The sequence below is a fragment of the Ceraceosorus guamensis genome, assembly GCF_003144195.1.
Source record: "Ceraceosorus guamensis strain MCA 4658 unplaced genomic scaffold IE81scaffold_25, whole genome shotgun sequence".
Classification (NCBI taxonomy): Eukaryota; Fungi; Basidiomycota; class Exobasidiomycetes; order Ceraceosorales; family Ceraceosoraceae; genus Ceraceosorus; species Ceraceosorus guamensis.
In genome coordinates this window covers 298,348-309,054 of record NW_020290020.1, presented here as the reverse complement: position 1 = coordinate 309,054, position 10,707 = coordinate 298,348, and the positions used below count along the sequence as shown (strand labels likewise).

General features: G+C 56.0%; 6 protein-coding genes across 6 annotated transcripts; 3 read left to right on the top strand and 3 right to left on the bottom strand.

The window, feature by feature from the left end:
• Positions 1-8: 8 nt before the first annotated feature.
• On the top strand, positions 9-933 carry IE81DRAFT_112771 (hypothetical protein). Its single transcript, XM_025510106.1, has 2 exons — positions 9-141; positions 286-933. The coding sequence occupies exons 1-2, from the start codon at positions 42-44 to the stop codon at positions 825-827; spliced, it is 642 nt and encodes a 213-aa protein (XP_025370086.1). The 5' UTR covers positions 9-41; the 3' UTR covers positions 828-933.
• A 62-nt stretch (positions 934-995) lies between these two features.
• On the bottom strand, positions 996-2,842 carry IE81DRAFT_112749 (DUF125-domain-containing protein). The gene is made up of 4 exons (XM_025510105.1): positions 2,145-2,842; positions 1,968-2,073; positions 1,518-1,893; positions 996-1,414 (listed from the first exon to the last, which is right to left on the bottom strand). The coding sequence occupies exons 1-4, from the start codon at positions 2,601-2,603 to the stop codon at positions 1,165-1,167; spliced, it is 1,191 nt and encodes a 396-aa protein (XP_025370085.1). The 5' UTR covers positions 2,604-2,842; the 3' UTR covers positions 996-1,164.
• Positions 2,843-3,818: 976 nt separating this feature from the next.
• On the top strand, positions 3,819-4,986 carry IE81DRAFT_366292 (NAD(P)-binding protein; the record flags this gene model as incomplete). The annotated part of the gene is made up of 1 exon (XM_025517001.1): positions 3,819-4,986. Exon 1 carries the CDS (start codon positions 3,829-3,831, stop codon positions 4,984-4,986), a length of 1,158 nt encoding a protein of 385 aa, XP_025370084.1. The 5' UTR covers positions 3,819-3,828.
• Positions 4,987-4,998: 12 nt separating this feature from the next.
• On the bottom strand, positions 4,999-6,186 carry IE81DRAFT_323060 (hypothetical protein). The gene is made up of 4 exons (XM_025513820.1): positions 5,720-6,186; positions 5,419-5,496; positions 5,244-5,318; positions 4,999-5,158 (listed from the first exon to the last, which is right to left on the bottom strand). The coding sequence occupies exons 1-4, from the start codon at positions 5,885-5,887 to the stop codon at positions 5,141-5,143; spliced, it is 339 nt and encodes a 112-aa protein (XP_025370083.1). The 5' UTR covers positions 5,888-6,186; the 3' UTR covers positions 4,999-5,140.
• A 370-nt stretch (positions 6,187-6,556) lies between these two features.
• IE81DRAFT_112611 (phosphatases II) lies at positions 6,557-7,833 on the top strand. Its single transcript, XM_025510104.1, has 2 exons — positions 6,557-6,616; positions 6,800-7,833. The coding sequence occupies exon 2, from the start codon at positions 6,863-6,865 to the stop codon at positions 7,796-7,798; it is 936 nt and encodes a 311-aa protein (XP_025370082.1). The 5' UTR covers positions 6,557-6,616; positions 6,800-6,862; the 3' UTR covers positions 7,799-7,833.
• A 108-nt stretch (positions 7,834-7,941) lies between these two features.
• On the bottom strand, positions 7,942-9,529 carry IE81DRAFT_112589 (CBD9-like protein). Its single transcript, XM_025510103.1, has 2 exons — positions 8,744-9,529; positions 7,942-8,654 (listed from the first exon to the last, which is right to left on the bottom strand). The coding sequence occupies exons 1-2, from the start codon at positions 9,434-9,436 to the stop codon at positions 8,085-8,087; spliced, it is 1,263 nt and encodes a 420-aa protein (XP_025370081.1). The 5' UTR covers positions 9,437-9,529; the 3' UTR covers positions 7,942-8,084.
• Between the last annotated feature and the right edge of the window lie 1,178 nt (positions 9,530-10,707).

Genomic DNA, 10,707 nt, shown 5'->3' with positions numbered 1-10,707 from the left:
CTTCTTCGGCATGACAGCATTACATTGATACGCATCTCCCGATGACCCATCCCATAGCTTCGTACGTCGACATTTTCGCCGTGCCCGCTGCAAAGAAGGGCAAAATCTTTCACGTTCAAAGGGCAGACATTTTACCCTCAGGTGCGTTCGATCAGGTGCTTGAACAAGCTTGCTCGCCAGGTTTCGCCAAGGAAATGCGTGCGGGCCTTTTGCTCCCTTTGCCGCCTGCGCTAAGGCCCTGACCCCGCATGCCCCAATCTCTCTACTTTTCTCCCTCTCAATCAGGTTCGGACCGTTCAGCATATCGCGGCGACACGCTGCGACTCTCCCCGTCCGGTCGGGCGCTCCTAGCAACGACGCGCGGCAAGACTTCTTCCGTGCGGGGATACGTTCGTGCTTGGTCGTGGGACAGCACGGGTTCGCAAGTGGAGGGATTGGGAGCGGCAGGTCCGTTGGGCGAGGTTCTGCACACGTACAGCACGCCCACTTCGGGCGGGAAAGCCAATGCGATCGAATGGGCGCCTAGGTACTCTTCTTCCCTCGCGCTCCATCGCCATGCTCCACTCACCACGGCGCAAGATTCCTCCTCTTTCCCCATCTCGTCTGCCCAATCTGGAGAGCAGCAAAACAGCGAGATGCAGGAAGATCAAGAAGAGGATTGGGCAGTCTTGACGGACGATGAAGAGGGACATGTGCTGGTGCTGCGCTGGACGGGAAAAGATCTGGAGGAAGTGTCGAGGGTCACTCTTCGAGGTGCATACGGTGGCGAAGCGGGCAAGGAAGAGGGTCAACAGGTAGGAGCTAGCCATGCCATATGGCTCAGCTGATTTCCTTATCAAACGTTGTATGGCTCAGTTGATTTTCTTATCAAACGTTGTACGCAGCATAGATTCCCCGCTTGTGCGCCCAGATCGCATTGGCATCGTCCCGACTGGGCGTGAATCTTATTTTGGTGACGTGGAAGATTGGAGTACATGATAGGCAGTCGGAGAGCGACACAGACTCGAGGCAAGAAAGTGGCGCGTCGTGTCGAACTGAATGAGTGAGACTTGTAGTGTCAGATGGCGGAGCGAGGACATGGAGAGGAAGACGTGCAAGGGCAGAAGTGGTGGGTCAAGTGGAAAAGCGAAAGAGCGCCAAGAGCTCGTATGCAACTCTCTATCTTCATCCAGATCCAGATCCTTCAAGAGCTCTAACGATGGCAAAGCTAGCCGCTGCAGCCGAAGCGCCCACGGCCAGCGTAGAGATGGCGCCCCAAGCCAAACCTCTCACATCGGTCGCTCCTCCCGCAAATCTCTGTTTTGCCACGCCAAAGAGGAGCAGGATGATGCCGGTGATGATGATGGACCAAGTCAATGCTTCGGATACCGTCGTGATGAAAATGTAGGGCAAGAGCGGGATGAAACCCCCGATGCTGATGTTTGGGAGCAAAAGATAAATGCGGGGCAGTTGTGTGTGAGCCGCGGCGCCCCGATGCAGGCACTCTGGAGACATACAATAGGCTTCGAAAGACTCACAAGTAGCTTGCTCCGATGGTGATTGCGCTTTGCCACACCCTCCCATCCTGCACCTCCTCTAGTCCCTCTCCCAATCGAAGTATAAAAGGCGTCAAGCCTCTCGAAGGTCCCTTGAGTCCATCGCTCCTCACAAACCGCTCGGGTCGAGAAGAGACGGGCCTAGGCAGGTCGGCTACATGAGAGCATTCCCTCTCTTCCACATTCAACAGCTTGTCGGCCACCAGGCCCGCCACGTCCGCAGGCACACCAAAAGGTGAAAGGATGGAGATGACCTCCCTCTCCATCTCGCCGGCGCACGATTGACGCACTCGGTCCGACGTGGCACGAGAGAGGTAGCGGTAGTGTTGCAGCTCGGCTTGAGCGCTCAGTAGACCACCTGGGAAGCGACGAGATGCGAGAAAGGGATAAGCATGTACCTACGTCGAGAGCTACTCGTGAGGCACTACGCACCTACGCCCATGCTGATGGCACCGCTCACCAGCTCAGCCATTCCAGCCACGACGACGATGCGACTGGAGCCAATGCCGGACAATCCAGCAGTGAGTGCAAAGGGGACCTGGGATGTGTAGCGTTCTTTAGCGCGCCGAGTAGTGACGAGGCAAGAGTCAAGCGAGGCCCACTACTCACAGTCAGACCATCGCTCAGACCGATGATGCAGTCTCGAACCAGATCAGGATTGAGCAGCGTAGCTTCTTCCTTTTTCAGCTCCTTGCAGCAAATGCCCCTCTCTCCGTTTCTCGCCTCGCAGGCAGAGGTCACACTGTGCTGATGTTCAGGCTCGAGTGCGGTATCGGAAGAAGAGGCGGGGGAATTTTGATTTGCAGCCTTCAACAATGGGGTGCTCTCCACTCCTTCTTCTTCTTCGGTAGGAGGAACATAGGTGGTGTTTGTCGTAGTGGTGCTCCATACCGACGCTCTGTTGTTCTGCTGCTGAGCTTCAGGATCGTGGGCATTGCGAGCGGAGGAACGAGGTAGCGCCATGCTGGGTCCTCGCGCCTCTTCGGCTTTGCTAGATGAAGCACCTTTGGATCGCGCACATGGACCCGAGCCGGCATTGGCACCGCATTTACAATTTGCGCAAGGCATGCCGGGCGATCGATGAATGCGACTGCGAGGGTGAGGGCGATGAAGGCAGGGGACGCTAGAAGATGCTCGTTTGATCGAGGATTCGAGCGGCTGGGCGCAGGTGAACCTGGCGTGTTTGCTGGTGGTGGTGGTGGTGATGATGGGGTGTGTATGCTACAGGAATCCGAGGAGGAACGCAACCATTCTCTCGCGAGATTTGATCGATTGGCTTTTCGAAGCATTCACGATTGCAATCAGAATGAAATTGCCGACTCGAATCTCGGAAACATCTTTTCGAATCTGCGCGCAACAATTAACCACGCATTCCTCCCCTCCCCATGCAACGAATCACAGCGCGTCCAATTCCAAGCCGCACCCACGCCTACAGGGCAGCGCAAGACTGCTCAAGTGCTCAAAAAGTCTTGAGTACCAACAAGCCACACATGCCCGCTACACACTGTGTGACTGTACAGGTACTCTGTACACATCCATGCTGCAGTCCACGCGCAAAAGTTCAAATTAAGACGTGCTTCGAAGGTCTTGATTGCCTTGCAGCCAGCATGCCATTGCGACTGCAGCAGATGCAGGCAGCCATCGCAGCCATCGCAGCCATCCAGCCATCCAGCCATCCAGCCATTCGCGTTCATTCATCCTCGCGCTGTGCATCCCAGCGGTGGACGGGCGACGATGCATGGCGCACAGCAATTAAACGGCTGCATGGATGCATGCATGCATGGTGGGCAGGTGCGCCGGATTATTATCGTGTTCCGCCGGTCGGTCGGCCTGCCGGCACGTCCTCGATGAGCGGTGCGCGATATTCGAACTCACGACTTATAGCAGTCGCGCGGGAGTGGACCACCATATGGCTCTCGACTGTATACTCGTGACTGTATGTGCATGGCTGGATGTGTGCATGCCGTCCCAGTAGTCAAGAGTGTGAGTATACATACCGCGCGGTATGTGCTGTATGCTGGAATCGCGAGATGGGTACGTACATTGTGAGTCGCGAGTGACGATCAGATCCCCAAGTCACGAGTCTTCATTCAGTGATTCGTGATTTGAGCCAGGCAAGGCTCGGAACTTTGTCGAAGAGGAGAGGCAATTTGGGCGCTTCACGATTCACCGTTCAAGATCCATCGCATCAGGTCAACGCAAGTTGTCAGACAGGAGGGCAGCGTCAAGACTGTTTGCGTGATCGGAAAGAGGGGAGGGGCGGGAACATCGATTTGAGGCAGGCGACGCGAGAATGTTGGCCTTGGTGCTAGAGCAGCGAGTCTCGAATGACGGGGCGAAAGAGCTAAGCTACGATCTTCGCGAACTTCCTCTGCCCAGTCTGGAGGAGGAAGAGCGCAGCTCGCAAGTCGAGGTGGCATCACAGCATCATCAGCAAGAGGAATCCGGTCACGCTGTGATCAAGGTCTATGCCAGCGCTATTCATCCTTCCGACCTGCTCAATTCCCGAGGTGGCTTTCCCTACACCACCTTCCAGCAGACAGGCACGAGTAACGTTGGGCATCAAGGACCCTACCGAGTGCTGGGAAGAGACTTGTCAGGCGTGGTGCAGAGCGTCTCTCGAGGCGCTTCCCTCTCTGCACAAACATGGATCAACAAGCAAGTTGTCTGCACTTCTGGCTACGATCTATCTTTCTCTCGGCACGGCACCTCTGCGCAATACGTCGTGCTTCCCCTCTCGGCTCTGGTAGAGAAGCCGTCGAGTCTAAGCTGGTCACAAGCTGCTCTGCTTGGCGTGCCCTTGCAGACAGCTTCGCTCATGATCCAACGAGCGCAGATCCAAGCCTATGAAGAGGGTCGACAACAGCAGAAGCTCGACATGCTTGTGCTAGGCTGTTCGGGCAATGTAGGTCGCATGTTGGTCGAACTACTCAGAAGCACGGGTCATAACATCATCACTGCCGCTCGCGGGACCGGCGCCATGCTGAACCTAGCCAGCGCTGCAGGTGCTGATGAAGGCTCTCCAAGCTGGACCGAACAGCTCAAAGAACTGACAGGATCAAAAGGAGCAGACATCATCTTCGACTGCACGGGCAATTTTGAAGTGCAATCCGCCTCTCTTTGCGTCTTGGCGAAATTTGGCAAGTTCCTCTTCATCGCCGCTCCAAAAGGCGGTGCGCCCGGTTCCACAGTGCTGGGCATAGACATGATGAGGATGTACAGACTGGGCCAGTCTTTGTTGGGCGTCAATAGTCTACTGTACGACGTGGCTCAGGCGAACGCGCAGCTCAATCATTCCCTTGCCCTTATCGACCACACGAAACCTTTGTTGGCACAGGAAGAGATTGAAGAGGTGCCACTCCGACTAGCCAAGCAGACCTACGATCTGCTCAATGGCAAACAAGGCAGAGCCGGCAAAAAGTACTGCATCGTCTTTGATGAAGCGCACTAGGGGCATTGAAAGCTTTGCAAAGCGAAGCACGCAAAAAGCATCTGATTGCGAGCAATTGCCAGATTCGTCGAACATGCTATCATATGTCACATCTGCTGGTGCTACAACGCCACAGAGGAAGTGAGTCGCCCGAAGAGCGTTACGATGACGCTTCTCAGACATCGCTGAAGAACTTTTGGAAAAATTCAAGAGGGTGGGACGCGTCAGCTACGTGGTTCAGGCGAACCGTTCACGCATCGAAATATCTGAGCACGAACCTTGGTGTGAAGCTCCGAGCTGAGCTCATCCTTGCGCGAGACGAGCTCCTTGAAGTCGGCATTTTCCGTGTGGAACTGCAGAGCACGAGTAGAGGAAGCCATGCAACGCTTCAGCGGCGCGGCATGCAAGACATGTTCCCAAAACGGCAGTGACGTTGTGCTCCAAGCTACTCACAGCCATGGCAGCAGCATCGTTGTAGACCTCGTAGACATTGACCACGTTCTTATCGAGAGCTCCGCGAGTGATGCGGTACTAGCAAGACGAGATGCACAATATGCACAAGCGAGGGCGCGGTGTCAGCTTAGTCACTCGCGGGACGATACTCGGCAGGTCAAATACAGGACCTTGAATTCTTGAGCAGCTTGAAGTCACTCTGCGGGGGCTGTGTGGAGCGCTCTGCACGTCACAGCAGCCTATCGGCGCGCTCCGAGGCGCAAGTACAAAGCTCTGCCATCACTCGTTATGGAAAACTCACCACCGAAGTTCCAGGCTCCTGGTCCGAAAGAGCCTTGCTCTGAATCTTTTTCAAGAGACGAACGATCTCGTCCGTCTTGCCGCTGTCGCGTCCCACGATGGTGACGTTGAGGATGAGGGGAGTGACACCCGAGGGTGGAGACATGAGATCATCGCTCTTGAGCGCCATGCTGGGCTGAAGTGTTGAAGTTGTTATGAGTCGAGGTGGACCGGGGTGGCTTGCGCTTGGAGTTTACAAGTCAATCGTGAATGGGACTCGGCTTGATGTCTGACGCAAGTCGTAAGTGATGGATGTGGTGTCAAGAGGGGCAGAGGCAGCACGTCAACACTCGACCTGTTGTTCAAGCTTTCGCTACCATCCGAGGGCATTGCAGAGGACCCGCTGTAGGATGGACACCGGACCGGTGCATGCAAGAAACGAAGTTCCGGGTCGGGGAGGGGGGCTGAGCGTGCATGGCGGGACGAGAGGGCTATCCGTACGTGGGCTGTAAGCATGCTGTACCGGTAGGCCCTTTACAAGCCCGTGTTAGAGTGGAGGCCCCACCATGCAGCCTCGCTTCTGCGGTTCGCCCGCGCCAGCTTGTACAGATGCCGGCACAGCATATTTGCCGCGCTACTACTCGTGACTTGATGAGACTCTGCCAGGCAGGATTCGAAGAGGGCCGAGCGGAGAAAGCGATCCCTGCTGCTGCTGCTGCTGCTGCTGCTGATGAAGATGAGGATGCGGACGCGATGCAGCGCCTGCTGGGATGGTGCGGCGTCGTGCGAGCGCATCCAAAGAAAGAATTTGATCAAAAGGGAGAGCTATCTGATCAGTCACCACAATCAAGATGCTCCACAACGATTAGGATTGGGAGTTTGAGCGTGAATCACAGTCACAATCACGAGTCTTTAGAGTGTGAGTGCGGAGTCGGGAGTTCTTGGGCGGCAAGCTCTTCGTTGAGAGCGTTCGGTGCATCGGCTCGCTGATGCTCGATGCCTCGCTGGTGCGGAAGACTTGGGCTGTCCAAGCTCTCGTGACGCGGTCCCACCATCACCCACCCACTCACTGTTCCATCTTCCTCTGCATTCGTGATTTACGACCGAGCCTCCTGCATGGTGCATAACAAAGATCACGCTGGCAGATGGCTGAGCAGAGGTCAGAATGCGCACGGGCCAGGACGGAGGCATTGGTGATGGTGCAAAAGGGACCCCCACAAGGGTAGCTGCCAATTTGTGGCTAGCAGGTCTTGATCAGCTTCGCTCAGCCAGCCAGCTCGAGCAGCTCGGCATTACGCACATTGTCAACGCGACGAGAGAACATGCAGACGTATTTCCGGATGAAGGTTTTGTGAGGGTACGGATCGCGGCTAGCGATAATGCTCAAGAAAGGCTTTCTCCTCATTTCGAGCGGATAGCAGAGCTGATCAGGCAGGCTAGAGGCGCCAAAGGGGCCCAAGTACTGATTCATTGTCACGAAGGCATCTCCAGAAGCGCTACTTTGGCCCTGGCTGCTGTGCTCATACTGGACGGAAAAGGTCTGAGCGAGGCGATCGAGCAGATGAGAAGATGCAGAGCTCCCGTCGAGGTGGAGCCCAACCCCTCCTTTCTCCACGAGCTCAGGCAGCTGGAACTTCGACTCTTTGGCAGATTTTCAGCAAACAAACTCACCAGACTGGACGATTGTAGGTCGCCGATCGCTGAGCACAGCGTCCGAGAAGACATTGCACGATTACTCGCTCGAGCGGCGTCGGAGCCTACAGCCGTCGAAGGGTTCTATCCAGAAGCGGATCGCGTCGCATTGCAGCTTGCGAGCAGCTTTGAGCGAGATCAGACGTTCGAGAAGGACGTTTTGTGTATGTTGGAGCAATACGCTGTCGGGTTCAGACCTCAGCACGAAGCCGCGGTCAAGGTGCTGCTACACATCTTGCTCAGCTTGTCAAAGGAGCTGGGTTGCGGCGGCGCTGCCCTTGTGCTTGGCAGACTGCAGCAATGGCTTCGAGTCAATCAGCTCGAGTTGCGAATGGATGCACCTCAGGCGCTCAAGCATGCCGATGCCATCATGCAAGCATTGGCAGCCGAGACGGACAAGATGAAATGATCGCGTCAAGATGTTCAAGGACCATTATTCGATACAAGCCACTCGCGCACCATGAGCAACTCTCTGCAGTCAAGCCGATTCATTTTTTGTGCGAAGCGCACGACTGGAGCGGAAGAGCTTTGCATCAATAATCATTCGACGGTGGTATGCAGCAGTCAGTCGATTGGAGGTAATGATGATACAATAGTAACTTAGACGATGAGAGGGGCAGCAAAAAGCGATCGGTCGAAAGGGGGGCACAGCGGAGTAGACTCTGGAACCTTTGGTGTGTCTTTTTTCCCGTCGTTCAAGCAGCTTGAGAGGGCGAAGGGTTGTGCGTGAGGTGCTCATCCGAGCCCTTCTCACCGTGCGACGCGGTTTCCTTTCTCTCCTTGTCCTGTCGGATCTCCCTGGGCACCAGAGCCAGTCCGGCGAGGTACACCACACCGACCACACCAGCCCAGACCCAAATGACAATGCGAGGCGCATTTCCAGGTTGCCAAGTCCACAGTTTGAAGCCTTCGCTGATGTTCCAGACTGCCAGACCGAACATGACGACACCGTTGAAGATGTGGAAGAAACCGACCCATCTGAAGCCTGTTCGCTTGCGGATCTCGTGCGTCGTTGCTCCCAGGATGGCTTGAATGAGGATGAGAATGAAGAGCGCAAGACCGAGCTTGTGGTGCAGCAATCTCCACTGTGGTGTGCCGCGCTGACGGTAGTTGTAGACGCCGAGAGCGAAACCGATGATGACGAAGACGACTGCCAAACTTTGAACGGCACTGTGGTAAGGGAACCACTTGAACATTGTGCGTCCAAATCGGCCGATGAAGGCGCCCAGGGGCACCAGCAGCATCCAGCCCAGTACCATGAACATCTGTGTCACGACACCAATTCCAAGCTTGGACGTCAGCCCTCCCCTACACTCGGTCACGTATGAGCAGCAAGCGCCACATCAGAACTCACCATGTGAGCGAACCAGATTTGAGTCGTCTTGTTGCTCAGGTCTCGCTGCGCGGGGCCGTATCCGGCAGTGCCTGCACCTCCATCTCCCGTGCTTGCGCCCTGACCGCCAGCAAGGCCAGCGGGTGCAGCGCCGGTGTACTCCTTGGTCAGATCGAGGGTGAAAAATCCACGGCTGTCGTGGTAACGGATGGTGGCGGCGGAGTCTGCCGAAGCTGGAGCCTTGGCCGCTCCAGCGTAGGCAAAGATGTGATCGATGGTTCCGGGAGCCTCGGCTTGACCGAAGAGCCAACTACTGATGGTGTGCTGCTGCGTCTGAACGGATTGTGCAGCGTTCCTTTCGAAGCCCTGCGCTTGTTGTGCGCTGACGCGAGCTTCGGTAGGCATCACCTCACCAGGGGCGGATCTGTGCGAGGTGGTGACGCTTCCATCCGCATTGGGCCAAGTCACCAAGATGTTGGCTCCGGACATTTGCGTTCCTTGTCCGATACCCGTCCATCCGTACTGTCCAGTCTGAGCGACGACCAGAGTATAGTTGATGGCCTGCCGTTCGGGCAGGTACAATCCCGTAACGCAAAAGTCGCCCGCTGTGCTGCAGAAACTGTCAGACGTCATGCCAGCTGCCCTTGGGACTTGGGCTTGCGCCAGGGTCGCGAGCCCAAGAGCGCTGAGCGCCGTCAAGAGACCGGTGCGCATCGTGAGTGCAAGACAAGGAGGCAATGGAATGCAGCTGCCGCTGTTGATGTTGCTTGTGGATCCTTCTGTCACGCGACACTAGGGCGGCGCAGAAATATGATGGAACAAGGATTGTTGTCGGAAAGGAGGCAGGACAAGCATGGAAGGGGAGGGGAAAACTTTAAATGCATTTCATTCATCAGGTGGGTTATGACCATTCGTAGCTGCTGGACGGATACGTGCTCCAACAGAGAGGCTGTAGGCCAGAAAAAGCAGTCACAGAGTGGCAGGGAGAGAGGCTTGCCAAGAGGAGCCGCAGAGCGCAACAGTCGCAGGATGCAACCAGGCGCGTGAGCAACGAAATCAGCTCATTTGGTGATGCCGCATCGCCTGCTGGCCCGGCAGGCATCTGCAGTCGTGAGTGGGGAGTCTCTCTCTGGTGGCCCTGCCTGGGCGGCGGTCATTCATGACTTTCTTGATTTCAAATCAAAATTTTGAATCCCAACGCATGACCGCTCGTTGGGCCTTTGGGTCTGGAGCGTTCACCTCGGCTAGCCGATCTGCGGGGCCAACTGCTGGATGCTTCCCCTGCTTAGGAGATCACTGAAAATCAATCGGAGCTACAATAAGCGGAAGCGTTGGATCTGGCACGTTCACGATATCGACCGCATTCGACTGATTTCAGCGAGTGTCGGAGGCTGGTGCGGGACCATTTGACCATCTCTGAGAAAGCTGCAGCCAGTCGTTGGCTGCCGATTGGTCAGGGATGCACCTCACCTGCGATCACGATTGTGATTCACGATTGGAGCACTACACGCCTGCTGCACGTCATTGAACGCGTACAGGTCTCGATGGGACATCTACACGAGACGCAGGAGGAGGGGGCAGGGCAGTGTCAGAGGGGAGCGACATGGCCAAGGCCAAGGCAAGGCGAAAGCTTGGTCACTATTCTTGGCCACTTTTGTGATGCTTGGCTTGAGTGGCTAGAGATCTCTGTTCCCAGCAGCAGGCAGCAAACACGAGCTTCAAGTCAGCTGCTGCTGCATGCGCCTCCTCTCTTTGGACCGCGACCCGCCTCGATGCTCCACGGTCGCTGCTGATGCACGATCGACCTGCCACGATCGACCCATTTCGAAGCAAGCGCGCATAAGCCAAGACGGGCGAGATGCTGCCTGCTGAAAGCCCTGCACAAGCACCGGCTGCATGCTTCCCGCCTGCTGTTGGTTGGAACTTGTCAGCCCATAAAAAACGCCAGCATCGTGCTTTGTGATTCGGTGATTCGTGATCCGGGA

Bases quoted from the DNA above. Each gene is read 5' to 3' on its own strand.
- IE81DRAFT_112771 (XM_025510106.1), top strand. From the start codon at position 42: ATGACCCATCCCATAGCTTCGTACGTCGACATTTTCGCCGTGCCCGCT. The intron at 142-285 runs GTGCGTTCGATC...CCTCTCAATCAG, and splicing joins GGCAGACATTTTACCCTCAG to GTTCGGACCGTTCAGCATAT.
- IE81DRAFT_112749 (XM_025510105.1), bottom strand. From the start codon at position 2,603: ATGCCTTGCGCAAATTGTAAATGCGGTGCCAATGCCGGCTCGGGTCCA. The intron at 2,074-2,144 runs GTGAGTAGTGGG...TACACATCCCAG, and splicing joins GTCTGAGCGATGGTCTGACT to GTCCCCTTTGCACTCACTGC. The intron at 1,894-1,967 runs GTGCGTAGTGCC...GTCGCTTCCCAG, and splicing joins TGCCATCAGCATGGGCGTAG to GTGGTCTACTGAGCGCTCAA.
- IE81DRAFT_323060 (XM_025513820.1), bottom strand. From the start codon at position 5,887: ATGGCGCTCAAGAGCGATGATCTCATGTCTCCACCCTCGGGTGTCACT. The intron at 5,497-5,719 runs GTGAGTTTTCCA...TCGTCTTGCTAG, and splicing joins AGGAGCCTGGAACTTCGGTG to TACCGCATCACTCGCGGAGC. The intron at 5,319-5,418 runs GTGAGTAGCTTG...CGTGCTCTGCAG, and splicing joins ACGATGCTGCTGCCATGGCT to TTCCACACGGAAAATGCCGA.
- IE81DRAFT_112611 (XM_025510104.1), top strand. From the start codon at position 6,863: ATGCGCACGGGCCAGGACGGAGGCATTGGTGATGGTGCAAAAGGGACC.
- IE81DRAFT_112589 (XM_025510103.1), bottom strand. From the start codon at position 9,436: ATGCGCACCGGTCTCTTGACGGCGCTCAGCGCTCTTGGGCTCGCGACC. The intron at 8,655-8,743 runs GTGAGTTCTGAT...GTCGTGACACAG, and splicing joins AAATCTGGTTCGCTCACATG to ATGTTCATGGTACTGGGCTG.